At 40.0% G+C, this 25,891-nt stretch overlaps 1 protein-coding gene across 8 annotated transcripts in view; it reads right to left on the bottom strand.

Annotated features, from left to right (window-relative positions):
- The window catches only part of Smarca2 (SWI/SNF related, matrix associated, actin dependent regulator of chromatin, subfamily a, member 2), a 171,948-nt gene that overhangs the window by 100,356 nt on the left and 45,701 nt on the right, over positions 1-25,891 (bottom strand). For all 8 annotated transcript variants that reach the window (XM_005388607.2, XM_005388600.2, XM_005388605.2 and 5 more), the window contains 9 exons: positions 17,610-17,663; positions 14,256-14,386; positions 13,975-14,032; positions 11,805-11,905; positions 10,244-10,391; positions 6,531-6,694; positions 5,036-5,102; positions 4,262-4,372; positions 1,525-1,767 (listed from right to left, as the gene is read on the bottom strand). In XM_005388607.2, coding sequence (XP_005388664.1) covers positions 1,525-1,767; positions 4,262-4,372; positions 5,036-5,102; positions 6,531-6,694; positions 10,244-10,391; positions 11,805-11,905; positions 13,975-14,032; positions 14,256-14,386; positions 17,610-17,663 — 1,077 coding nt within the window. The remainder of the gene's footprint in view (positions 1-1,524; positions 1,768-4,261; positions 4,373-5,035; positions 5,103-6,530; positions 6,695-10,243; positions 10,392-11,804; positions 11,906-13,974; positions 14,033-14,255; positions 14,387-17,609; positions 17,664-25,891) is intronic.

Raw genomic sequence — 25,891 nt, 5'->3', positions numbered from 1 at the left:
CTATGCTAGCCATGTACACCTTCAAATGGTTTTCCCATCTGCCCACTTAAGTGACAATGGCTGTCACTATTTTAATGCTGTGTTCTCCAAAAAAGGCTGCAGAAACCCACTTCTAGATCAGTAGTATTAGCAGCCTCAAATTTTATGGTATGTGACTGGAAATATAGACCAAACCAAGTGCCAGGTGTGGTGGCACACACCAGCAATCCCAGCTACTTGGGAGGCTTAGGCAGTAGAACCATAAATTCAAGGCCAGCTTGGGCAACCTAGAAAGAGCCTTTCTCAAAATAAAACAACAATGGAGGGGTTTTGAGAGTGTAGCTCAGTGCTGGAGCACTTGCCTACCATGCATGATGCAACACACACTGGGCTCAGTCTCTAGCACAACAAAATTAAACAAACAACCAAAAATCCCTACTTGAACACTAAGACAGAATAGGAGGTAAAGGACAAGAGTTCATGTGTTCCTTCTTCAAGCTGAAAGCTTCAGCGAGGCCTTGACTTGGTTGTCTCAGAAATGTAATGAGAGAACAGGGAATTGGAGAAGGAAAAGAGGAACCACAGAGTATATCCCATTCACGCCAGTAGGTCCCTAAGAACCTCTATCCTGTAACTTTTTTCTTTTTGTCTGCCCTGATTTTGCTCATGTTTAGTCCTAATTAGAAAATCCTCTACTTTTCCCATTTCCTTTCCTCTATGAACCTCGAGGGGGTAGAATCAATTGGCACTACCTTCTACAAATGCGACAGTCAATTAACTACCCACGCATGGCAAGTGTGCCTATAAGGTACCTCATGACTGAAGGGCCAAAGAGGGGCTGGGGATTTAGCTCAGTGGCACAGTGCCTGCCTGGCAAGTGCAAGGTTGTGAGTTCGATTCCCGGTACCGGAAAACACACCCCCCTCAAAAATAAATAAATAAATAAATAAATAAAGGGCCAAAGAGTTTAAACATAAGTGTTCCTAATCCATTCTTAGTGGCTTTCATTCCAGTAGTTAAGGAATCATTAGCTTTTTCATAAGTGAACTCTAGGAGAAGGAATAGAAATAAGACACCTGAAGGAACAATAAAATTGAAAATGGCTACTCCAGGATTTTAAGAATATTTCTCTACACACGAAATGAAGGCTTATACAAAAATCTGAAAAAAAAATAAACCTTTGTATAGGAAATTCCATGTAAACTAGTTTGGTTTTACACACAAACTCTTTATGCAAATAGTTTGAGAGAAAGTCCAAGTTTCTAACAAAGAAAAGATTTGTTTTATGGGTTTTTTTTATTCAGTTGGTTGAGTTAGTCTGGTTCAATTAATTCAACAAATATATCCATGTTCAACTTCCTGTAGCCACTGTGGTTGAGTATTCCACCAGTCGAAAGTATTCTGTAGTGACCTGGGAACATGGGGTTAGGATGCCTTCCTACACCTCCAGGTTCAGAAGGGAAAATAATCCTGGGATGAGCCCCTATCTACCCACTGACTGACTTCATAAAGTAGGGGAAAAAAACCCAAAAGTTAGAGAAGTACCCTCTCGCCAGTCATGGCAAACGGAGCATTAAACCACTGTTCGAATGTGCTGCAGCTCTTAAAAATTGTAGGAAGGAGAAAGTTGAGGAGGGCCCAGAGTTCAGGGAGCTTATTCTGCAATGGGGTTCCGGTCAAGAGGATTCTTCTGGGGGCCACATAATGGGTGTTCAAGACCTGAGTCAGCTTGCAGTGGTGATTCTTCATTCGGTGGCCTTCGTCCACGATCATGTATTTCCACCGAATCTGTAACACGAGAGGAAGGCCGACGTGTGGTGAGGAAGGGAAAATATAAGTGGGAGTGTGGGAAACCAAAGGAACCAAGAACTTGGTACATGATGCAGTGTGATGATCCTGAAGATAAAAGCACCCAGCAGATAGACTATTTCTCATGCCTGACAGAGCATGTAGAACATCATGTGAGAGTGGGATATTAAAGCAACAATGTTCCTTAAAGGATATGTGATTCCAAGCCACCCTTTTACAAGGAAGGAAACTTGAGCCCCAAATAAAATGGTTGATCCAGCCCTTAGGTCCTATATCTCCTCATCCAATACTTTAACAAACCTTGAGTCTTTCTGCCTCTCTCCATACTAAAAACAGAATAGAGCTATCCACTGGAAACAGAAGGTAATCACTGATTTTTCCAAGACGGCACGAGCAGGTGTCTATAGCTGAAGTATTTTTAGTTTCAACCCTTCTTTCTACTACACTGGCTGGGTACCTTTAAGGCCTAAGTGTTTTGTTTATTTCCTTTTGTTTGAAGGGGTTCCTAGCACTGATAAATTGGAATATTTCACATAAAAATCTGAACATTCAGCTACTTAAAAAAAAATTATGCCAAACAAAGAGGCTCCCTCAGTTCAAGTACATTCCTTATCTGCCAGGTCTAGGACCCTGCTATATTTTATTTAAAGTGTCCTCACTGAGAAAGAGGCAATACAAACTACCATTCTTCCATTTGTGCCAATTCTGCAGAATTATACACAGTAAACTGTCCCAAGATGACTATCATTTAAAAAGTTAAGCATGCTCATGGCACTATCCTCTTTCCTAAATCCGGCGGTCTTTTCCTCTCTTATACTTCAGCCCTGCTCAAGGTCATTGTTCAGTTTCTGAACGTGACAGTGATGAGGAATGTTCCACTGGTCTATCCACTCCCAGGGAAAGCATCTGCTGTTCAGACGTCCCCAGACCCTGTTGTCAAGCTCTTCAGAGAGAGAGTGGGGAGGGTAGCAGACAAGCAAAGAGCTATGCCAGCCTTGCCTTCGTCAGTAAAAGTACCAGCGATGCTGGGGAAAAGGAATGAAATAATTCAGACACAGATGTACAGGTGAAAGAAACTACCAGAATTTTCTCCTTCCTCTACCACTTCCTCTACCACCAGTGCTTCAGAAATGATGAAAGTTGTACAGCCAGCTGCCCCACACGCAGCAGTGGCAGACAAAAATGTATTTAAATAAATTTTCTAAACCTACTTTGTTGCCTAATTTACCTTATGAAATAGTACACAAGGACTCAGAGGCCGCTGGTTTTGCTATTGGGTTTCCTACTAATTAGGTCTTCCCTTGGAAAAAATTACTACCCCTTTTCCATAGCTCCATTTCTCCAGTAACAAATAAAAGCAATGCATCTCGTTACTAGGCATCTCCAATGAATTTTGAAGTACACATGGAGAAGACATGATATGAATTTTTTTAAAGGATCTCAAATGCACAAACACACTCCCATAGTAATATTGGAAGCACGTCATTTTTGACACTGCCAACTTCATCTCTGAGCATGAGGGATAAGAACACAGCACTGTTGTCAGTGCCATCTCAATTATTAAACCTCCCCTGGGAACATGCTTTCTTTATGTTATTTCCTGTGATGCCACGAAGGGAACTCTCAGTTCCCACAGCAAAGGTTTAATGCAGGGAGAGAACAAACCCCAGAAAAAGGGAATCTGTTCAATTCTGGCTATAACTTAGTTTCAGTTTATAGTGGTTTCAAAATACCATGGGGTAAAAGAAATTACCCAGGAAAAAAATGAAGTTTTCATGATTGTTTCATGAAAAGCAGTACTTTCCTCTTCCTACATGAACATATTAGGAGAAAAGATGATATAAAAGGGGAAAACCCTTCTATTTTGTGGCTAAAGGATAACTTAGGACATACACATAAAGAGACATGGAGGGCACAGAAACAGCTCTTTCTCAGTCCAACTAAATAGTCACAGGAAGAAACCTGAGTAATCTGAACAATGATCGCCCATTATTTTACCAGAAAAAAACTGCAAACCGGTATAACACACATGCCTCAGCTTGGACAAATACTTATATAGGGAAGCCATATGGAGAGGAGCCTACTCATCTTTGCAGAGAGAGAAGCACAAGAGGAACAAAGTTACACTGACAATAAGCCAGGGCAATAAATACAATTATTTTCCAAGCACATTCAAGGCTGTTGTAGGAAAAACTTGCAGTAGGAACCCAGGTGAATTTCTTAAAATATGTAAACACATTAAATGTGAGAAGATTGGGAAGAGTCCAGGATCAATCACACTCAGGAAAAAAACAGTAGCACACAAAAAAACTAAAGGCTATAACTGAAATATATCAGACTCATGGAAAAAAGGAAAGAGACCAGACATCCAATGATCAAATTATACCATTGAGTATAATTTGGTGAACACTTTACAGTCCAGTGAGATAGCCTATAATTAGAGATAAAAGAATTTTTTTTCCAAAAAGCATACCTTTGCAAGAATGTGCTTGTCTTTTATAATGTACTCATAAGTAGTCAAGAGGACATTGAATTTGCCACTCCGTAGCTGGGGGACGAGGGAGCGGCGCATGGCAGGGGTACCCTGAATGGAAAGAAAAATACAACGATTACCCAATGAAAGTGCTTGTGCACCATTTCTCACAATTCATGGCTTAATGGAGCCCAGACATGTGACATATGCACATATGTGCGTTATCATATGCTGATCCATTACCCATGAAGAAAGTCTCAGCTAAATCACACACGTCCTGACACTTTCCAAACCCTTACAGGAAGGTTTTCCCACTTAAGACTGATGGAGAAAAAGAGAAAAGGAAATTGCAGCAAGCTTGCGGTCTTAGGGAACCTGCTGCTCAGCTGAAAGGCTCCATTTCTGCGGGCATGGGCAGCAGGCAGCCCAGGCACCCGGGTAATTGCCTGACTTCGCAGGGACCTTCTCCACAGGAGCGCCCACGGCGAGCCAGGCAGCAGCACACAGAATGTGCGATATTTGTCATTTGTATTACTCTCATCAGAAACCTCGCAATATGATAATTAACAATTTTCTTCTGCATTTCACTATCTGAAAGTAATTATGGTTTATTACAGTAATCTTCTTGGGATGATTAACTCTCACTGTTTAGTACATGATGTACATGACAAAACTTTACAGCCGAATACAGTTCACAGATGTGCATATGGAATGAAGAAAACAGGGTCTAATTTTTGCTTTTCCACATTTATATATAAATACAGCACTCCGAACCTTGTAAGAAATCTTCACCACAGAAGGGGCCCACTTGTCAAATTCATATGTCCAGTTAGAGAGAGTCCTACAGAACAACAACAAAAAACACGGAAAAAGAAAGACAGTCATATAAAAGTCAGTGGTTAAAAGATGTTCTTATTCCTCTTCGGTCCTTGGCTTAAAGGGGGCTAGCGAATATAAAATACGTCAACTACATGTTTACTTTAAAGGTGTGGAAATAAGAGATAAGTTGGAAATAAGCTGCTACAAAGCTTGACTTTGTGCTGCATTTTAAAATAGCTCAAGGAAAAATTCAGAAGTGCATAAATACAAGGAGCAAAAATCCTGAATTTTAACACATTACTGAGTGAGAGTACTTCGGACTCTCTAGCGATAGCCATGGAAGTTCTGAGAAAACTTGGATCAGGAAAAAGAAAATTACAAAATCACATGAAAATATTAAGGGGCTAGGGATTTAGCTCAGCGGCACAGCGCCTGCCTGGCAAGTGCGAGGTCGTGAGTTTGATTCCTGGTACTGGAAAAAAATCAAATCAAAAAAAAAGAAAAGAAAATATTAAATAAATATGTCAAGAGAGAGCATGGGAAGAAATACTGACAGACTTTTTTAAAAAATCATTGCAAGTGTCACCATAATATATCAGAACATAAAATATAAAAGATGTCTTAATACTATGGAGACAAATAATTCATATAGAAAGATTGGCAAGTAGCCCTCATTTAGACTCAATCTGAAGAAAACACAAAAATATAATCCTATTCTTATCCCAAGTCCCCAGTTCATATCAGCACGGAGATCTATGTAAGACAAGATTTCAGTGAATAAGGCTGCAACTTAACACCCACAACCAGCCAATGCACCCGAGGGAGGGCAGTGGGGAGAGTGACCCCTTCACTTAGGGAGTGCACCAAAGACTGGTGGGGAACCACCCAGTGGGCAAGATACTGGGAATGAGATGGTTACAGCAAAAATAAAAATAGGTCTTTCTAAAGTAGCAAAGCCACTGAAACACTAAATGCACCATACTGAGGTTCATTTCATGCAAAACTCACCATTACGACTTTTATTATTTCCATTCTTCTTTAAAATGTATAATAAAGATTTCCAAATAATCTTTTAATTTTATATATACATCAGTGATTATGATCACCTTTTGCAAAACACGACAAGTAAAAATTTTTTTAAATCTTAAAAAAAAAACCACCCACATCATTCCCTTTTGTGAGCACTTAAGGAGTAATGATTAATAAGACCCACTCATACAGAGTGCAGGCTGTTGTAGACCGCAATGCTGATAAAAATCACTTGGTCTCTTCCTTAACTAGCCAACCAAAGAGGATGAGTGGGGAATGAAAACGTAAATTCAGATTATATGATTTTGGTAGTATCGCTGTAAGCTACGATTCTGCCGTAAGTGAGAAACAAAGACAAGCTACTGACAGGGCGATCTACAAAGTACAGAAAGGCGACTGAGGAATAAATGACATTACTTACGAGAGGGGAACGATGATGAGATAGGGGCCATTGAGTCTTTTGTGCTCCATCAGGTAAGTGATGAGTGCAATGGTCTGTATGGTCTTGCCTAGCCCCATTTCATCAGCTAAGATTCCGTTCAGATTGTTATTATACAGGGAAACCATCCACTCCAGCCCCTGGAGCTGAAATGAAGAGTAATTGCCTCAATTATCCAAGATCTGCACAGGTAATTAATACTAATACAACTCAAGTGAGGCTCTGACTTCTTAACTTCTCGGTGCTGGATGCCGGGTTTCCCACAGTAGGAAAGTAGGGAAAACACCAATGCAAAAAGAATTTAAAATATGAGCCTGTAATCGTCCCTGCTGCTTGGCAGGTGCTGAGTGTTAATCAGATTTAGAAATGATGGGCTGCAGCATACTGGTGGGATTTTAAGCAGCTTTGCTGCTCATCCCTACTTAGCATTTCACAGTATATGACATTCTAGAATTATGATAAATGAAAAAAACCGAAACCAAAATCTATTCCAACCACTCCAAGAACAAAAAGCCAATGTGAGGATTAAAGATGAACAAACCAGAAGGCGAGTTTGGCACACAGACCCGTGATCATTAGAAACAGCCTTCCTGGTAATGACCGGCTGGCCCCCAAGCTGTGATCCCCTCAGTGAGGAAGTCTGTGGTCAGGGGACCAAGGCCGCTCTGCTGGGCCTCCTCCTGCAGGACACTTCTCTCCCTGGCACGGAGAAAGTTCCCAGGCAGCGATGTGGGACTGCCCCAGAGGCAGCACACGGGAAGCTCACTGCCTGGAAATGTGTTCCACATATTTTTACATCAAAAAAGCACTGCACTGGTCTCAGGTTTGAGTCCCTCATGTGAAGCACAAAAGAGGAGGTGAGAGTGCAAAATCGTTCATCCCAATTCCCTTCCACCATCACAGCACTGGCCCTGGGTTTCAGAGGCAGGGTCAAATATATGTGTAACACACACATTCATATACATATATGTTAAAGTCAATGAGCTCGCTAATGAAGTACTGTTTAGGGATATATTACTATTAATTTGTTTTACATAAGAACACAAAGTGAGTGATTCATTTATGTAAAATATTTATTAAATGACTATCCTTTGGATCACGCAGGAGCTATAATGGATGGATACCAACGCGTGTATGATGGATGCATGTCTCTCTGCCGAAGCTTCCTGTCAAAGAAGAAATAACAAACAAGGAACACGTACCTATGTACCAAGAAGTGGTCAACGGTGCCAATGTATATGTATACAGTTGCACTGACCAGACTTTATCTTTAGGAAAAACAGCGATGGTTTGAAAAAAAATACTTTCATAAGCTACTTGGGATACCGTATGCAAAACCAAAGTCATCCAGGAGGTTATCGTGGAAGTATAGCAATACCAAGAGATAAGGAGGGCAGAGGAAGGGCCTCCAAAAGACTAAGCAAAAGAGAGAGGAAGAGGGGAAATAAGGAGAAACTACAAGTGGTGGTTAAGAGAAGCTGTTTGCCTCTAACACAGTCTTGACACAACTAGACCTTTAGGAAAGTCAGCTAATGGCCAGAAACATTTAGATTCTCAGTAAGAATGGATCACTTTGTTTCATTTTTCATGAAAACTGTAAAGAGGCTGGATTTTGCATCTATTTCAATCCTAGATAAAACAAAAGCAGGAACTAGGAACAGAAGAGACCAGAAATCCACAAAACCATGGGAAGGGGTTTGGGCTTACGTGGGTTGTAGAATGAAGTAGGGGGACAGGGTGACCTGCCCTGCTGATGCCCTGCAGGGAGCACAGACCCAGAGAATGCAGCAGGAAGGCAGCTTTGTCAGGTTTAAGTGGATACCAATGGCACAAAAGCCCATCAGGGAGAAACAGAGAAAACCTTCTCATGAAGAGAATGCCAGAGGAGACTTAGAGCCACAATCTAAACTACTCTGAGAAAATAGGGAACGCCTCAGGCAGATGTGTGTTATCAGATTCCAGGAAGAAGGAACGTCATAAAGCAAAACCCCAGAGGGACACAGTGCAGAGCACTCAGGGCCTCTCTAGCAGCCCAGTGAGGAACCCACGTTTGGAAGTAGAAGGGGATGGCTCTGAAATGGAAGCGATGAAGAAAGCTGTTTACAAAGTGTTGGATAGGAGGAGGAAATCAATATGGTCTTTAAAGTTATCTATGAATAATCAAAAAATGGATGCTTTCTATACAAAAATATACAAAAATTTATCAGACTGTGCTATGAGCTACCATCTATGTCAGGGAGGCAAAATGAGATGGAAACTACCCTGGACTCATAACAGCATCATGGTCTTTGTAAAAGACATGACTAAGTACGGCCAAAGCTGTCCTCAAAGCGTACTCCACAGACTCCAGTGGGCCCCCAAGATCCTTGCAGAACATCCATAAGGTCAAAATGACTTCTATAATAACACAAGGGTTTATTTGTCATTCTTACTGTGCAAACTTTAGCAGCAACAGTGCAAAAGCACGATAGGCAGGAGCTGCTGGAATGGTAGCGCAGGGCAGAGCAGCACCACACTAGCAAGTGCAGTGAGCTTCACTGCCATGCGAGGGCAGCAGATAGTCCCAGGATGTAAAAGCGGAAAGACCTGATGCATGAAGTTGGAGAGCCACTGGCCTAAGATGTGCATGTCCCCAAGCACAGTCCAGAAGACATGGTTTTATATGAGAGTAATACACGATATACAGAAATGCAGCCTTGGTGGTTGCAGAAGTTTGTCAAATATAAGATCAAACAAATACTTAAGCAAGTTAGTTTAACAGAGGACACTGGTGTGTGTTTTGGATCACACGTTGACTTCTGCATTGCTGTCAGTGTGTTGATATGCATCATGGATTACCGGGAGGGGCCACTGCCATGGTGACATATGTCTGGGTGGCTTGGGACAGTCCAGGCTTATAATGTAGCTCTGGTCCACAATCAAAGCCTCCCTATTCCCTCTCCTAAGTACCAAAATCTGGAATAGTAACTTATGATAGTCCTAGTTACAGGTGATAGTGTTTCCTACATTTACTGAAGCACAAAAACTTTGTAGTGTTTTATGTTTTTTTATAATTTTGAGAAAGGACTCTATGGTACAAGTTCTTTAAGAAACACACTTTAGAAAATCCTACAAAGCAGCGGGAAGTAAGAAATAGGAGTAACCTCAATACAGAAAGGTCAAATGAAACATCTGTTTTGCTTATGGCTAGTTTTAAATCAAAGCACAGAGGCTCATGACTTTATTATACCTTTAAAAAGCTTACATATACTAGATTACGTGAGGTGGGTGAATCATAGTATAAAACTATGGCTACAAGTAAAATGTCCAAATGAAATACTTCATTTACTTCAGGATGAGGTGAGGATGTTTCCTACACTAACAGAATGGCTGTCTTTTCCATTTTGAAGAGGTCCACAGTGAAACTATTCTAAAAATAGTTAACTCAGTACTTTTTATAACAAAATTCATCCCAAAATTATAAGAGAAAACTGGTGTGGTGTGTCCGAGAGGGCAATAATCACAGAAATACTCTGAAAGAAGAGTTACAGGCACAGTGGGGAGACTCTCAATATTAGAAGTGATATGATCTGAAGTGTTTCAACTTCTTCAAAATCTCTTGAACAGTCAATATGTGCATGATATACTCCAATGCAAATTAGGTAAAAAAAAAAAAACACTATGACTTGCCAGGGAAACACAAATATGTTAATTACCTGGTAATGCTTTAGGGTCCCATTAATGAGGAGGGCAGACTGCTTCTCCACCCTCTCTGAAATGGCATGAGCCACGGTGTAGTAGGACTGGGAGCCTCTGGCACTGTACTGCATACTGTACTCATCATCCACGTCTTGCTTTGCTGTCCTGAGGAATAGAAAATATGGAATCACAGGCAGACATCTGAGTGTTATTTCATCCAAAAAAAAAATGAATTGAGAGTCTAAAATAGCTGCAGTAAGTATAGTTTAGCAACTATTACATGTCTTGCAGTTAAAATGCATTATCTCTGATGCTTAGGTACCACTAAGCAAGGTAAGCATTATTATTATTCCCACTTTATGCATGTGAAGAACCTGCATCTCAGAGAGGGTGCTTCATTTGTCCAAGACATAAAAGATACCCTTGACCTCCAGAGACCAACAGGGGTCTGACCCCAAGAGCTAGAGGCCAGCTTAACTTTGCCAATGAAGTGGTCCCAGCCTTCTAGGATATAAGGATGAATTCTATTCATACACACTGACTGAAACTTGACAGACAAGTGGGAAAGGATCAAAGAGGACATGAGAAGGGTAGGGAAGAAGAAAGGTAGGCTGCCAGCTTCTGTGCCTTGCTGGGGGTGGTATTTTACCGTATGGGCAATGACAAACCATGAAGGATTCTTAAAGCCTTCAGTAAAAACCAGGTGTAGACTGGGAAACAAACATTGCCAAAGTGGGGCATGCAGTCATGGATGAAGCAGGAAAATACTGAGATGTCTAACGTTGGTTTTTTTTAAAAAAAATCCCATCTTTTAAGGTTTTTCCCTTGTGCATACTGTTTCAAAACAGTTCAAATATAATACTAGAACTGTTCTTTTGGGTTTGTTTTTGATGGATCGAACTCAGGACCTTGCACTTGCCAGGCAGGCACTGTAATGGCTGAACCATATCCCTGGCCCCAGTCCTGTTCTTATAATAGCAGCAGACACAATCAAAGATAGGTACCAACCACTGATAGTGAGAAGGAACTGGAAGCAGGTGGGAGTGATACCAGGGTCCACTACCCACAGAGGGTAGAGGATTCTGGGGGAAGGGAGAGTTGGCAGCTGACCTGGCTAGGACATCCAGGATAGGTCAGAAATGGCATTTCAAAGTGGGGCTTCTGGCTAACTGTCACTGCCATTGATGGAGAAAGCAAAGGCATGGAAACTGCTGGTTACCAGGTACGTTTGACTTAGTCCAATCTGGGACTGAATTGCAAATGGCAGGTGTAAAGCCCAGCAGTGAGTCTGAGGTGGGGTCTCAAGAGAGAGAAGAGGAAGGGAGAAAAGAGGGAAAGGAGGGGAGGGGAGAGCAGAGGAGAGGAGAGGAGGGGGGGAGAAAGGAGAGGAGAAGAGAGGAATCAGCAACATGAACATCTCAGACCGGTGGGCTGGAGATCAGATATAATCCCTGAAGGGCAAGCAGACTGTCAGGAGGAAGTTGCCACCTTCCTTAAACAACACTCTCTTACAAAATTCATATAGTACGATCTTCATGCAACACATTTCCAAGGCAGAAAACTCAGAGAGATACATACTCAATTATCTGCTTAGCATCCTTTTCAGAAACTTCTTCACTGTTTGGATCCAGAAGGATTTTCTCTTCTGTTTCCTGCCTACTGGACTCTTCTTCCTCATCCTGGAGATAAAACAAAGGCATTGGACAACTAGATTTTAACACAGAAATTCTAACAGTTGGGATTTTTTTAAAAGAGAGATTAAATAGTATTCAACTTAAAAAATGGAGAAAGTAAAAACAATTAAGGGAGAAAATAAATTTAACATCTGCTTAAACCAGGCAATTGACCATCCCATTGATGTTTAGTGAATGAGACAACAAAAGGACCCTCTGGGGATCCCTGTCTAGACCCCTCTTCCAAAGAATACAAATGTAAAAATCATGCCAGAAAGATGAATATGATATTACTTGGCTATCAAAGAGTCCTGTGACCATATCTGTTCACCCCCCTCCAAAAGCAGACTTCGGAAATTTTAATATCCTCCTTCTCCTAAAAGTACTCTTTCATAATGCCTGCAGGACTCTAAGGGTTCTCATCTGTGTTCATGTAGAGAAACCAGAGCTTACAAATACATGTTGCTTTCTATGGGTGCCTTGCATCAAGCATTTCTGAGTATTAGAAAAAGCCTATGGCTAACTTCATGAAGGATTCATTACATTCCTATTCCTCAACTATATACTACATTCCACCGATCAGTTTCTTAGACTACTAAGTGTTCACTCTGTCCACTGGAATCTGATATTAAAAGCAAGTTTGATGGTGAGCGCGCTTTTCCATACTGCTTGAGTGAAAAGATATGAACTGACCCAGTATCAATACTAAACTCAAACCAATGATGACAGACCATTCAGAAGTAGGTTGTAAACTGAGGACTCAGAACCATACCTTCATCTGCTAGGTGAGGAAAAGGACATAGGCTGGTCACTTGGACTCGCTTGTGACTCCGAGTTCCTGTCTACTCCAGCTATCCACAGCTATCTGTGTGTGTCAGTCTCAGAGTAGCTTTTGCTGATTAAGTAGCCTACTTTATCCTACAGTTGCCCTCTCTGGCTCTCTTACAAAATCTCTTTCAACAAATCACTTAAGAGCCCATTGACCAGAATAAATGAGACACAAAGAAAGAGTAGCTGGGGGAAAATTTAGCATGCCCCCGCAAAGTATTTGCTTTTAAATGGTTAAGTGTTGATGAATGCAAGCAGTGAATGCTCATGGTATATTAGCAGAGAAATATCAAAACATAGAAGGAAAATAGGATTATCTTAAAATCCTGGTAAGCTATTATCAGGAAAGCTGCTTTACCCGGTCTTTGGCATCTATACTGTTAGAACTCTTTGCAAGTGATATTCCTCTACTCTAGGAATATCACATGTAAATATTAAAAATATTCTAGTAAAAGAGATCAAATTTTATTTCAATGTTTTTATGTGCAATTATAAAACACTTCATAACTGGCCTAACAAACACCTTTAATTCATTGTTAATTTTTTTTTTTTTCTGGTACCAGGAATTGAACTCATGACCTTGCACTTGCCAGGCAGGCGCTGTGCCTCTGAGCTAAATCTCCAGTTCCAATTCATTGTTAATTTTGTTTAAAGTATCCAAGATTCACATTTTACACTCCAGAGATAGTGAGGATCCTTTCCAAGAGACTGAGGAATGTACTTTTCTTTAGGTAACAGGTACATTCAAGGATTCAAAGAAGAATCTCAGGAACAAATTCAGACGATCAATAAACTCATTAAGCCAGGTGCACGTTGCCCTTTACATCTAAGTTCTCAAACTTCAGAAGGATTCTAAGGTCTAAAGGACCTTAGAAATTTTTATGTAGTTAACTCTCATTGTGAACCACTCAGAGACAAGGGACTGCCTTTCCCAAAGTAATCTATCGTCAATTCTCCCAAAACAACCTTTTCACCATCTCTAGTTTAATACCAGTTCCTCTTTTCTTGGCTCCAAATGAATTTAGAATTCTCCAAGCTTCTCCGTCAGCCAGGAGTCCCCAAGAGATGGCAATACCACTAGGCAGGTACCATCAGAGTGTTTGCAAATCTTTAGCCCCAACCTTATATAAAAGCCAACCCTAGAAAAAGAAGGAATAAGAGGACTCCTGGGTGAGGCCTGTGCTTAGGGAGAAGTTTCTTTCCCAACAATTTCAAACAGTAAACTTGAAATGGAGATACATACATACCTCCTCCTCGTAATCAGAATCACTCTCTTCACTGTCGGATCTCGGGGCAACTTCGTAACTAAGGAAAAGGAATGGAGAGGAGAGGAGGCTTAGTTTTTAAAACTGTAAAACCATACAGACACACATGACTTAACTAGCACGTTCTGTGAACAGATGATAAATGAAGACAATCACTTCCACCACCTCATCGAAGGCTGTGTTGTCTTAATTTCAGGATTTCACAAGGGCCACCCCAGTCTAAGAAGCCCAAGAATACCAGTACCACGGCTTTCATGCCATACCCGGGGTTCATTTCCAGCCAGGCGTCCAGCTGACTTGCTTTGGGTGCTTCTGGTCCGAACAGCACCTTCCCAGTTTCTGTGTGAGTCACTTTGACAGGCAGATCGCTCATCTGACTACTTTCATCTATTGGCTGGAAAGAGAGAGAAAAAATCATGTCACCTGGATGTGAAAGATGTTCTCTCAGTTCTGTGTTAGACGTTTTTCAGCCCTTTTGCTGGCCAGCATCTGACACATTTTTCTGTGCTTCCAAATCCCATCACCTAGTGAATCTTGGTGGTAATCGAGAGGCCATGTCCCACTAAAGAAACTGAAAACACAGGCATCGCTGGCAGCTAAGGTTCAGACACACACAAGACTTCAGCTCTTTCTTCTAGATAGGCGCACGAAGACTCTCACTCATGAGCTACACGTTCAGAGGAGTGTGAGCCGCCAAGGGAACTGGAGAAGGACAAGTCGAAGAGGCAGCAGTGTCTGTGAATGGGCGCTGGCTGTGCCAAGCTCCTGCCTGCTCCTAGCAGCCATGTCTTCCCCAGGACAGGAGCACCCTATCAAACGGGGCATAGCCCTGAGTCAGAGTCTATTTCTGGAAAGCTGATGAGTGACCCAACATCCTACTACAGGCTGAACATCCCTAATTTGAAAATCCAAAATGTGATACTGGGGCTGGGAACTTAGCTCAGCGGCACAGCGCCTGCCTGGCAAGCACAAGGTCGTGAGTTCGATTCCCAATACCGGAAAAAAACAAACAACAACAAAAAAAAGTGATACTTTTTGAGCACTGACACTCCAAGTGGAAAATTCCACACCTGACTCCATGGAACAAAAGGTCATAGTCAAAAAAGAGGCACGTTAAAAATACTGTGTCAAATTACTTTCAGATCATGTGTACAAGGTGTATATAAGGCATAAATGAAATGCCTATGTAGACTTGTTTCATCCCTAAGATATCTCTTTATGTATAGGCAACTATTCCAAAATTTTAAAATATCTTAATCGTTTAGGATGCTCAGCCTGTGATATATTCCCTTCGTACTTAAGGTGGCCAGAATTAACTTTGGCCATTCAAAAGTAACACCCCTCAAGCCTGCAACTACTACTCCCCAGGTAACAGCTACTGCAAAGCCACGGTTTAGGAGAAAATAGAAAAGGAAAAGGTAATGTAGCCCGGAGTCATCTCATTAGTGGCTGGTTTGGATTCTGCAGAACTGGTGCTCTTTACCCAAAACCAATCCAACAAGTATCTAACTTAACTACTATATCACACAGCATAATAAAAGGAAAAAAGGGCTGCTTATTTGAAATCTAGGGAACTGACCCAAACTGAGCTGGAGTTCTTTACTGGACTCTATGAACAATGGCTTGCTCAGAAAATTAAGAGGATAAATGAAACTGCAGAGGTTGTGTTTAACCTACTCTAGAGGACGAACTGAAAAGGCCTGAAAATGGAGCAATTCTATGCAAAGGAATGCTGCTGACTATAGGGTGACTGGTTTGTAGGAGCAGACCCTGGGTCAGCGGTTTGGAAGTGCTTGATTTGTGTGAGGGCTTCAAGTCACCTACATCCTGAAGAGTGATAAAATGGGATGGCTGGGCAATTTATTATTTCCAAGAATTTTTCCTAAATTATTCTTCATTGGTTTTGCAGTCAAATAAATATAGAAAACACTAGCCATTGTAACTAGGATTATCGTATCATTTACTGTTCCAATTAAGCAAAATGATAGGAAAAACAGTATGCCTGAGGTTACTTGCTGCATCTTATAGGAAATAACCAAAAACAGAAACAGAAAGTGAAACCAAAACCCTAGTAGTTTTTTTTCTCCCTTTTTGCTCAACAAAGCACTGTCAGCTAAGAAACAATATATGTGTAATTACTCACAAAAATAACCTTAAAAAAAGAAAGGTTTACTCTACACTGTCTTTTGCCCCGCTTCTGCTGCAGGCTACAGCTATGGTTCCGAGCACCACTGCTTGGCAATGCAACATGATGCTTTTTCCTCATTAATACAAAAGGTCATTTATACCCTCACACGAAAAAGAAGAAAATCTACCATTTGCTATCATTTCCCTCAAAAACTCACATCCTGTTATCTTGAACTATTTAATAGAACTTCTTCTATTGCTCATGTCATGACTCAAAGAAAACTGGGAATCACAGTAGCTGGAATTAGAACTTTGGCAAAAGCACTGCATGAGCACAGAAGAATAATAAGAACATTATTTTTCAAAACAGAGCAAGATGTCCACGTGGCAAACTCCAGCTAACAGAACGCACGTGTGTTAAAATTAAAAGAAAAAAGATACATGTCACAAACCCAAATTAGTAGCCAAGGCTCCCAAGAGATAGTCTGAGATAAGACCACTGTAACACTAACTTGTTAAATTTCTCCGTGTCCTTGTTTATTACACACTGATACACGGCATGCTTAGTAAGGCTGGGCTTTTGCGAATTGGAGTTGCTTCTAAGTGCTCTAATATATAGTATCCTTTGCTCGTAACAGCTCACAGAGAGTTTCTTACACTTTAGACATTTATCCTGATCCTTTCTTTCCTTGTGATGGATTATAGTGGTTAGGCAACATTTATTTTCAAGAGGTTTCTGCATAGAAGAGCGGCTCAATCTTTTTCCTGCACCGGGCTGTGAGAGCTCATCGCAGGACTCCTGCGCACAGTGACTCTAGGACAGAAATGGGCAACCGCCCACCCACCCAATCCTCCAAGCAGGTTTATCGAATCTGTGAGGCAAAAAGGTGGTTTGAAGCCATCTCTCTCCTCACCCTGTGCTGGGCATGCGCTTCCACACTGGCAGAGATCCTTGAGTTTTTCAGGAAAAAAAAAAAAAAAATCTAATAAGCAAATAATTACGTCCTCGTGATTCAGAAGAATATTGGGAATACTAGAAAATAGAATTTAGGCCTGTGCCCATGTGTCTACAAATAGAAGCTATATTGTAAGCTTATAGAAGGGTCCAAAAAAACCCCAAATATATAAACTGTTTATTTTTAGAAATTTCATAGTAGTAATAAAGTAGGACAGCTGGGTCATATTTTATGTTTCTGTACCATTTATTGGGAAAATATAAAGAATCAACTGAGAGGCCTATCCGTGTATAGAAAATTCTGGAACGTTACATAAGAAACTGGTATCACTCGATTGGTAATCTAAGATGAAAGTAGATTCATTTTCACTGAGTCTTTTATGTTATTTGAATTTCTATAATATAATATACTATTATTTTTATTTCAAAATGATTAGCTGAGAAAAATAAAATTAGCATACAGAGAATGGTGCTGCAGAATACGGCAGGGATCCACTCAGCAGACCACAGTGGGAAGGGGTGCCATCTCCCTTACCTCTCCATCTGGTCCTAGGGCAGACTCCCCGCCCTCTGCATTCTCCTCAGCTTTCTGCAAAACAACGTGAAACATTAGTGTAAATCAAGAGAAAGGGATGGGACTGGATGCAACGCCGGTGTGTAACTGCATGCATTGCTGCCTATCACCCTGTAACAAAGCTTAAGCGTTAATGCCTTTTTATTTCTCCTTGCTATCTGAGACACAGCGTGCATTATACTACCAACTTGCAAAGAGTCACTTAAAGCCAGATGTGATTCAAGGCCCGCACACTAGAGATTTGTGGATTGTGCTGGGACCCAAAAAGCGTAAGACGTGGCAGCATCCAGATAGCAGTCAGAATCTGAAGCGTTTTTCTTGCGTTTGGCACTGTGAAGACAAATCCTGACATAATTAGCTCAACTTTCCTATTCCCCAAGCAAGTTTTCGTCAGCAATGAAAAACAACACTCTAAAAACGTCCGTCAAGAATAAGCTCTGAACTGCATGTACGTCATAAAAAAAAATAATAATACCAAATTCTGTGAGTTCCCTGGGTATTTTTCATTCAACATAATTGGTTTTCATAATATATAGTACTTCCACAGTATGAATATGGGGAAATTGAATGCAGATACTGCAACCTCATGAAAAATTCTGTCATCTACCATTTCCTAAATATTCTAATATCTTAGCCTATTAACCTCTATGCGCCTTAAAGACAACTGAATAAGAAGCTAAGATTATGGCACATTTTGCACAGATCCCCAAAAATCTTATTTGTAATATATATCAACAAAGCACCTAAAATGTCTTCCATTTATAACGACCTCTTTGACAAGTGAAATATTCTGTATCACTTTTACAGGATCTTTAAAGTTGTAACTAAAATGCTATCCTATTTTATGTAATACAATGAAGGGGAAATTTTTAATCTTTTCCTTTATCAAGATATTTAGGAAAATGAGCTTTTCTCCCTTGGGCTCTTTAGTTAATTAAAATACACACATACATACATACCTATGTGCGTGTGCGCACACACATACACATAATGACATGGAATCAATATTAACTTTGTTTATTTAAGATATGATTCTATTAATCTGATTTTGTATTCCAAGAAAAAAATCCTAATAGAATCTTGATAAAACAACTTCTATGAAAATGTTTCATGTTTAAAAATCTAGCCTTTTTGTTGGAGGCATGGCTCAGCGGTCGAAGGCTGCCTAGTATGGCTGAGACACTGAATTCAATAACGAGCACCACAAAAACAAAAATCTAAAAAAACTTTCTTCCACACTGAAGAAAAGCAGTATCACGAATATTTGAAAATTTCAAAGTTCTTTTAGACTGTAATTCTTTTTACAAATACGCCTGTTTACATGCCAAAGCACGAGGCATAAAATCAATGTAGATTCTACCAAAAATTAGGAAACAAAAAAACTCCATTTGGTTGTGATTGCTCAAGAATTCAATTTGCTGCTTATACCACTCTGAGGTGAAAACTCCGCGGTGATGGGCTATGAATGAACTAGGCCGTTATCTGGGCCGCGGATACAGCCAACAATCACGGAACCCCTCAGTTCAGAAAGGAAACCATTGCTCCCACCAGACACTGAAGCCTCCACTTTCGGAATCCTCATGAGATGGTTATAATTAATGGAAGGAAGTCAATTAATCCCACTATTCTTTCCAGAAATAAGCTACAAATTTGGCCGACAAAGAAAATCAAATGAGACAATGAAAAAGTCAATTTCAAATATCCAGCAAGTAGAACTGGATCATCATTTCAATGAATAGCACATTAACAAGCTCGAAGCACCGTAAATGAAGAGACTCAAACTATTCTAAAGGGTAGCCTCCTCTGAGCTAGCCGGAGTGTTATCTAAAACCTGCCTCAGAATCAGGCCCTTTCATTAAAGTCTCCTAAATTATTTTTTTATTCTATTAGATATTGAATTCAAAAAGCAAAGCATTATTAGATTTAAGCCTCTTGGTTCTGGAATCAGACAATCTGAGGGTTACTCCCAGCTCTGTCACTAAGTGCGAAAGGCCTGAGCAGTGTAATCTGGAGCAAATCTGTCTCTCTCTGGGTCCAGGTCTCCTCTGTAAAGCAGGGACAGTAACAGACCCAGGGCTGCTGTAGGAGAGGATCACTGTTCCAATATGAAATGTTTTATGTATTTTATATCTAACTGTCACTCTCCACATGTAAGTCAAGGGTAGTCCAGGGCTATTCTTTTATGTCTGTAATTAAGACAGGCTGGTGGTGGCACACGCCTGTAACCCTACTACTCAGAAGGCAGAGTCAGAAGAATCATAAAATCAAGGCCACCTTGGGTAACTTAGTGTGACCCTGTCTCAAGAAAAAGAGAAAGAAAAGAAAAACCTGGCTGTAACATTGAACATTACACCACAGGGCTACAAAGTTAGCAATTTCTACTTTTTTGGCTCCCTGCATAGTTTCACCTCCACAGGCATGCCTAGCACTTAAAATTACTAAATAAATATTTAGTAAATGAAAGAATGGAAGCACTGAGAAACGATGTCTTCCACCTAGCATATACTGACTGAATTAGTATTGTAATTAGGTGCCTGTACATTTACAAGTCATAAAATAGTTAAGAACACACACACATACAATTTGTCATTGAATTGGGCCTCAGTCCTTACGCTCAATTCAGCTACACTCTCGTAAGAGGTGAAAACCAGGTGGCAATCTACTCTATGACCAAAGATGGCCACTTCACTCATGTGCTTTGGATACTTTCAGCTTGCCGATCATCTGTGGCTGATGTGCTTCCATGCATCTATGTTCTCACATTCACTTGATATTTTATCTCAAAGCAACAAACAAAGGAAAACAACTCAAAAGCAAAACCCCTCCCCTATCAAATTTCTGCCCAAAAGGTGGCGATCAGTGGTACTTCTTGAACTACCTTTGGACAGGCTGAGCACCTGGGGAAATGCTCTGGTGCTAATGCAACAGCTGCCTTTTCATACACAGTTAACTATACCATGGAATTGCAAACACACACTCAACATTACTGGCTGACGCCTGAGCTTACATCCATTGATTAAAAAAGCAAAACAAGACACTGCAGTTCATTCATTAATCAAGACTGAAGAAATCCTGCATTGGCTTTTCCTACCTACAAAAAGTTTAGAACTAATTATGCTTATGTAGGGAAGGAAGAGTATAATTAAGCTAGTCACATAAGGGGAGCTGTATGACACAAATTACTGGTAACTAAAGATTACTCATTACTAAAAATTACTCAATCTAAAGACAATTTGGGTTCCCTGTTACCAAGGACAATGTCAACTGAAATCCTCTATTTAGGAATGGCCATAAATAAGGCTATGTGCAGGCTACTCGCCTTTCTTGCAGAAAGTATATAAAATAATAAACAACTGGGCTGTGGAAGGAGGGGAATACATAAATATAAAAATCCTGTATACACAGAACTCAAGAAATCATATGTCAGTAGGGCACTTTATTTAGACTACTACAATACAGGGGTTACAAACAGCCTCATTTGTAAAGAAACAGTTTTCTGTGAAATATTTCACAATCCATATTGAACAGTGAATGCAGTGTATCCCCCAGCAGGTACTACGATAATACACTGAAACAACATTCAAATGTGTTGGCATATTAAGGAGTCATTCTGCTTCGTTGGAAACCTAAGTTTACAGGAACCACTTGGGTTATTTTTACACTCATTTAAGTGGGGCTTTGAGCATCAAGATAGGTGATCGGGCAATAAAAAATGCCCAGGAATATCAAATTAACAGGCATTTGCAGGTTACTTGGGTTGTGTCTTAAAGAGAAAACCAATTGGAACATTTTGACTCAGGTAACTGGTCAATCCAGTTAAACAAGACTGATCTAAACTGCTGGTTTCGCCCATTTTGACACTGAAGTAATAAAATAAATCTAATCCTTGTGTTCACCTACTCTTACAGAACTCTTGCCTTGGAACTCTTTTTCACTGATAAAAACCTTGCAAGGGAAAGCTGCAATAAACCATATGATCTCTGGGGAAACATAAGAGATACAAAAATTGAGAACCAGAGAGTAACCTGAATTTAAAGCAAATATCTCAACAATTACTATTTTGTATCTAATGTGCTTTTCACTGAAAATTATGCCAACTGGACTTCTCTGATTTTTGTTTTCATGTTTAAAAAGATTAAGAAAATGCAGTACTTGTCACTATTTTGAACAACACATCATGGCAGGAAGATTCCCCCTCCGAAGTACAGCAGTCCAGAGTTTTACTTTTAATAAGGGTTGGAGAATTACAGTTAGAGAGAGAGACAGACAGACAGACAGGCAGAGACAGAGAGGGAGGGAGGGAGAGAGGGAATGACAGAGAGAATGAGAATGAGAGAGAAATAAAAGATCTTTTAGAAAAAAGGAAAGCATGACGAAAGAGCTAAGAGCTATCTAGCACATTACTGAATTATGAGAGAATTACTGAAGTCTCCTAGCACATGCCCGTTAGTACCATGGATTTTTAAGAAATGTCACAAATAAATAACATGGACACAGTTCTGCGGGTATACCTCCTGCTGAAAGATGTGGAAGGGAGAATTACATATTTATTTTTGACTCGATAGCAAGCAGCACTGGAAGCTAAACCCCAGAAATGGCGAGACTTCTAAGCAGTGGGCTCTGGCTTGAGCTCTTAACCACAGCTTAAGCAAAAATGTTCCTTACAGTACAGGGAGAAATACCTTATTATCACCAGAAATCATTCTAAATTAGAGGCCAAGTAATTAGAAAATCCTTTTCATAGGAGCTGAGGAATGAAGTGGTAGGCAGAGTCAACCACAAATTTAAAAATCCTCGTTCTTCTCCTGTAGGCCTCAATGATCAAAGACTCCATCGCCAATCTAAAAGACATCTTCCCACTAATACTCAGTTGATCCTCAATTAGGACAAAACAGTGACCATTTATTTACTCAACATCACAAAGCATATGAAATCAAGGTTTTAAAAAGCTTTTAATTTTCTTTAGAAAACATTTTAACAATTGTGATTTTACTTTTACTGCCTGACACAATAACTAATATTTGATGAAAACTCACTGTGTTTCAAGGAATGTTCTAAATAGGGAAATTTTCCTATTAAACCTCACAACAAATCTATGCGGTATACAGATTTCCTTATCATTCTCAAAGGATTGAGAGAATGAAGCGCTATGTGATAGAACTTTTAATAAAATATCCTATAAGAAAATAATAGTAAATTAATATGCATAAGTTTTCTTATGCCATAATGAGTTTAAAGGACCGTACGCTAACGTGATGTGGATAGTGGTCCAATTTACTAACAGAAATGCTCGGTTCTATTTGCACATACCTATACTTCTAACTCAATCCTCCTTTTTATCCCATAGTCACCTGTGGATGTTAGAAAACAACCATGGCAGAACACAGAGACCTTGAGGTGATGCTAAATGCACATAATATAGCACATCCATCCTGAAACACCACAGAGATTGCTTTCACATAATTTGATGTTTCAATTCTTTAAACATCATTCCTCCTCCAACCCTTTGGTAGATCCATACAGTTTACTTCTTTTTTCTTCCATTTCAAGGACAGTAATAGAAGACAGGCCAAGAATGATTTATAAATATATACTGCACAGAATAGCCCCTAATGGGCAGCAGAAGAAATTAAACAAGGTCATGACAGGTTGTCAGAAACCTACCCTATTATTCACAAGCAACAGTGAGTACAACCAATTCCCTAAAGAAGACAAAGGCCTTCTCTGTTATACTGAGAAATTTTATTATAAAAAAAACCATATAGTTGTCCAATTAAACTTCAAGGTCAACTTTACTCATCTCCAGTGGCACAGTTCTCAGAGCTGTCTGTATCTTACTGGCTTTTCAGTGTTGGGACCAGCTCAGGACTGTTACCTCACTGAGTAATGCAGTATCTCCAAATAAAGGAGTGCTAATGTCTAATTTTTAAAACTGTGACTAGGTAGAGCACAGTATTTAGTACCATGGGAAACTGCGGAAAAGAACAGCACAGAACTCTTTGGTTTGTGGATGCCAAAGTCTCTTCCAACACAGAGAAGCTGGAACAAGTGACTCTCAATCATTCACTCTAATGAAGGAGAGAAGAACTACAGACAATCCGGTGTCAGATAAGCAGCTCTTCGAAGCATCCCTTTCCTTTGAACTTGAAGAAAGGTACATCTGGAACTAGGTAGTGCATTTTGAACTAAATCTTCAAGCCTCCTGAATGAGACTGGGTCCAGGAAACTGTAACAAAAGCCTTGGTTTCCCCCCCAACCCTTTTTAAATCCCACTTCTTCTGACAAGATAGATAGTCCAGGAAGGAACTACAACCCCTCCTCTTATACTGCTAGGGGCATGGATGCTCAAATTCTAGGTAGGCATCCTGAGAGAACGTGAAGGAGGAGGTAAGTGGCTGGTAATAAAGGAAAAATCTCTCACAATGATTAGATGAGATAATCAAGAGCAATGCCCAGAATCGCCACGAGGCAAATCATCACTGCTTTGGTGGCCATTATTCATTTGCCAGGAAACTGGACCCCACCCCCAATTTGACTCCCGGTTTTCCCTCACAGCATTCATCATCTTTTTTAATTATATCTTTGTGTACATGCTTGATTAATGGCTGACTATACTGCATTTCTTTTCTCTCTAGCACAGTATCCAGATTCATAGTAAATGTACAGCTAGTAGTTATTGAGTAAAAGCATAAAATACAAAGATTTAAATGTTACCAGCAAACCTGAATGCAAGAATTTAGAAGGAGGATGCCAACCTGCAGATCGTGCACAGTAGGTTTCACCATGAGAAATATTGTGGCAAGTCCCTGTTCTGCACAGATTAATACAAAAACAGGCATAATCATCAATATTCAATCATCCACCTTTGCCTATGATGATACAACTGTCTAATACCGTGGCAGAAATCTATTAATTTCAAGATAGAAGCTTAAACCTGAACGCTTAGCTTTTTAAGCCCAAGGAAATATAGAATAAGAACTTTAATATCAAATATACCAACAGGGACAACCTCTGCACCATACACCCTCAGAGTTGGAAAAACGAAAACTGCCATTTAATGGGGTTCACCAAAGGAGGATTATACAACTGCATTTGCTTGCCTATAGGCCACTCCCTAAATCTGAAAATGTCTTTTTAAGTCAGAAATTGGGAGCTGGAATTTTGCAAAGTCTGTAACTCTACACTGACAAGAAAATGAGCTATTCCTCACCAACAAAATGTCTAAATCCAAGCCCTAAGCCCTCCTCTTCATCCTCACAATAAGGACAGCTATCTTATGCTAAAGAAACTGAGTACAAGACGGTGCCTTCTCAAAAATTTATTCCTCCTCCTTAATTATGAAACAGGTATGAGAATTCAGGAACCATGAAATTAATTATTTTTTGAAAAACATTTTGTTCAATTATTCACTGTAGAGAATAAATGATTAAATGCTACCAAATCTGTCTTTGCAATTCTGACGAAGACTTTCTATTGATGTTTGTACCTGGCCTAATCAAAATTGATCATGAAAACAAAATAAAGTTGTTCCTCAGTCTCCATGGAGGATTATACTAGGACTCCTGTGGATAGCATAATTTGAGGGTGCTTAACTTTCTTATATAAAATGGCCTGGCACTTGCCTGTAATCTATGCACATCCTGCTATATACTTTAAATCATTTCTAGATTACTCAGGATAACTGTACAATGCAAATGTTATGTAAATCATTGTTATATTGTACTGTTTAGGGTATAATGGAAAGAGGTGGGATTTTTTCTGAAATATTTTCAATCTTTGGTTGGTTATGTCTAAACTGCAGATACAGAAGGCTGACTAGCAGTCAAGAACTAGATTACTGGACAAACTAAGCTTCAGAGAAGATCTGTACTCAGAGATCCAGCTTCAGCAAGTTACTCTTAAATTAATATATAACACCTGCAAAGCAGAGATGTTAAATTTTACCCTTTATTTCTCAAGACAATTAGGATATATTTCACGTAGCATTATTTTTTCTGTAACTACACAACACCTTTACCTATACATTTACTTACTGCAACCCCAGGGCAACAGAAGTGAAAAAATAGTTTGTTGTTACCATCAGTCCAAATAGGCTAAAATTTGTTCCACAAGTATCCCCAGACTATCTTACATACCCTCCTTTGGCTGATTCCTAACTGTATCCTGCACTGCCTTCTTAATTACCGTCCCACTTTCTCAGCTCAGCAGTCCCTGCCCCACTGTCATTAAACTTATACGAGTAT

The sequence above is a fragment of the Chinchilla lanigera genome, unplaced genomic scaffold, assembly GCF_000276665.1.
Source record: "Chinchilla lanigera isolate Chin_1 unplaced genomic scaffold, ChiLan1.0 scaffold00033, whole genome shotgun sequence".
Lineage (NCBI taxonomy): Eukaryota > Metazoa > Chordata > Mammalia > Rodentia > Chinchillidae > Chinchilla > Chinchilla lanigera.
Note: the sequence above shows the minus strand (reverse complement) of the source record. Positions and strands in the feature narration are given on the sequence as shown.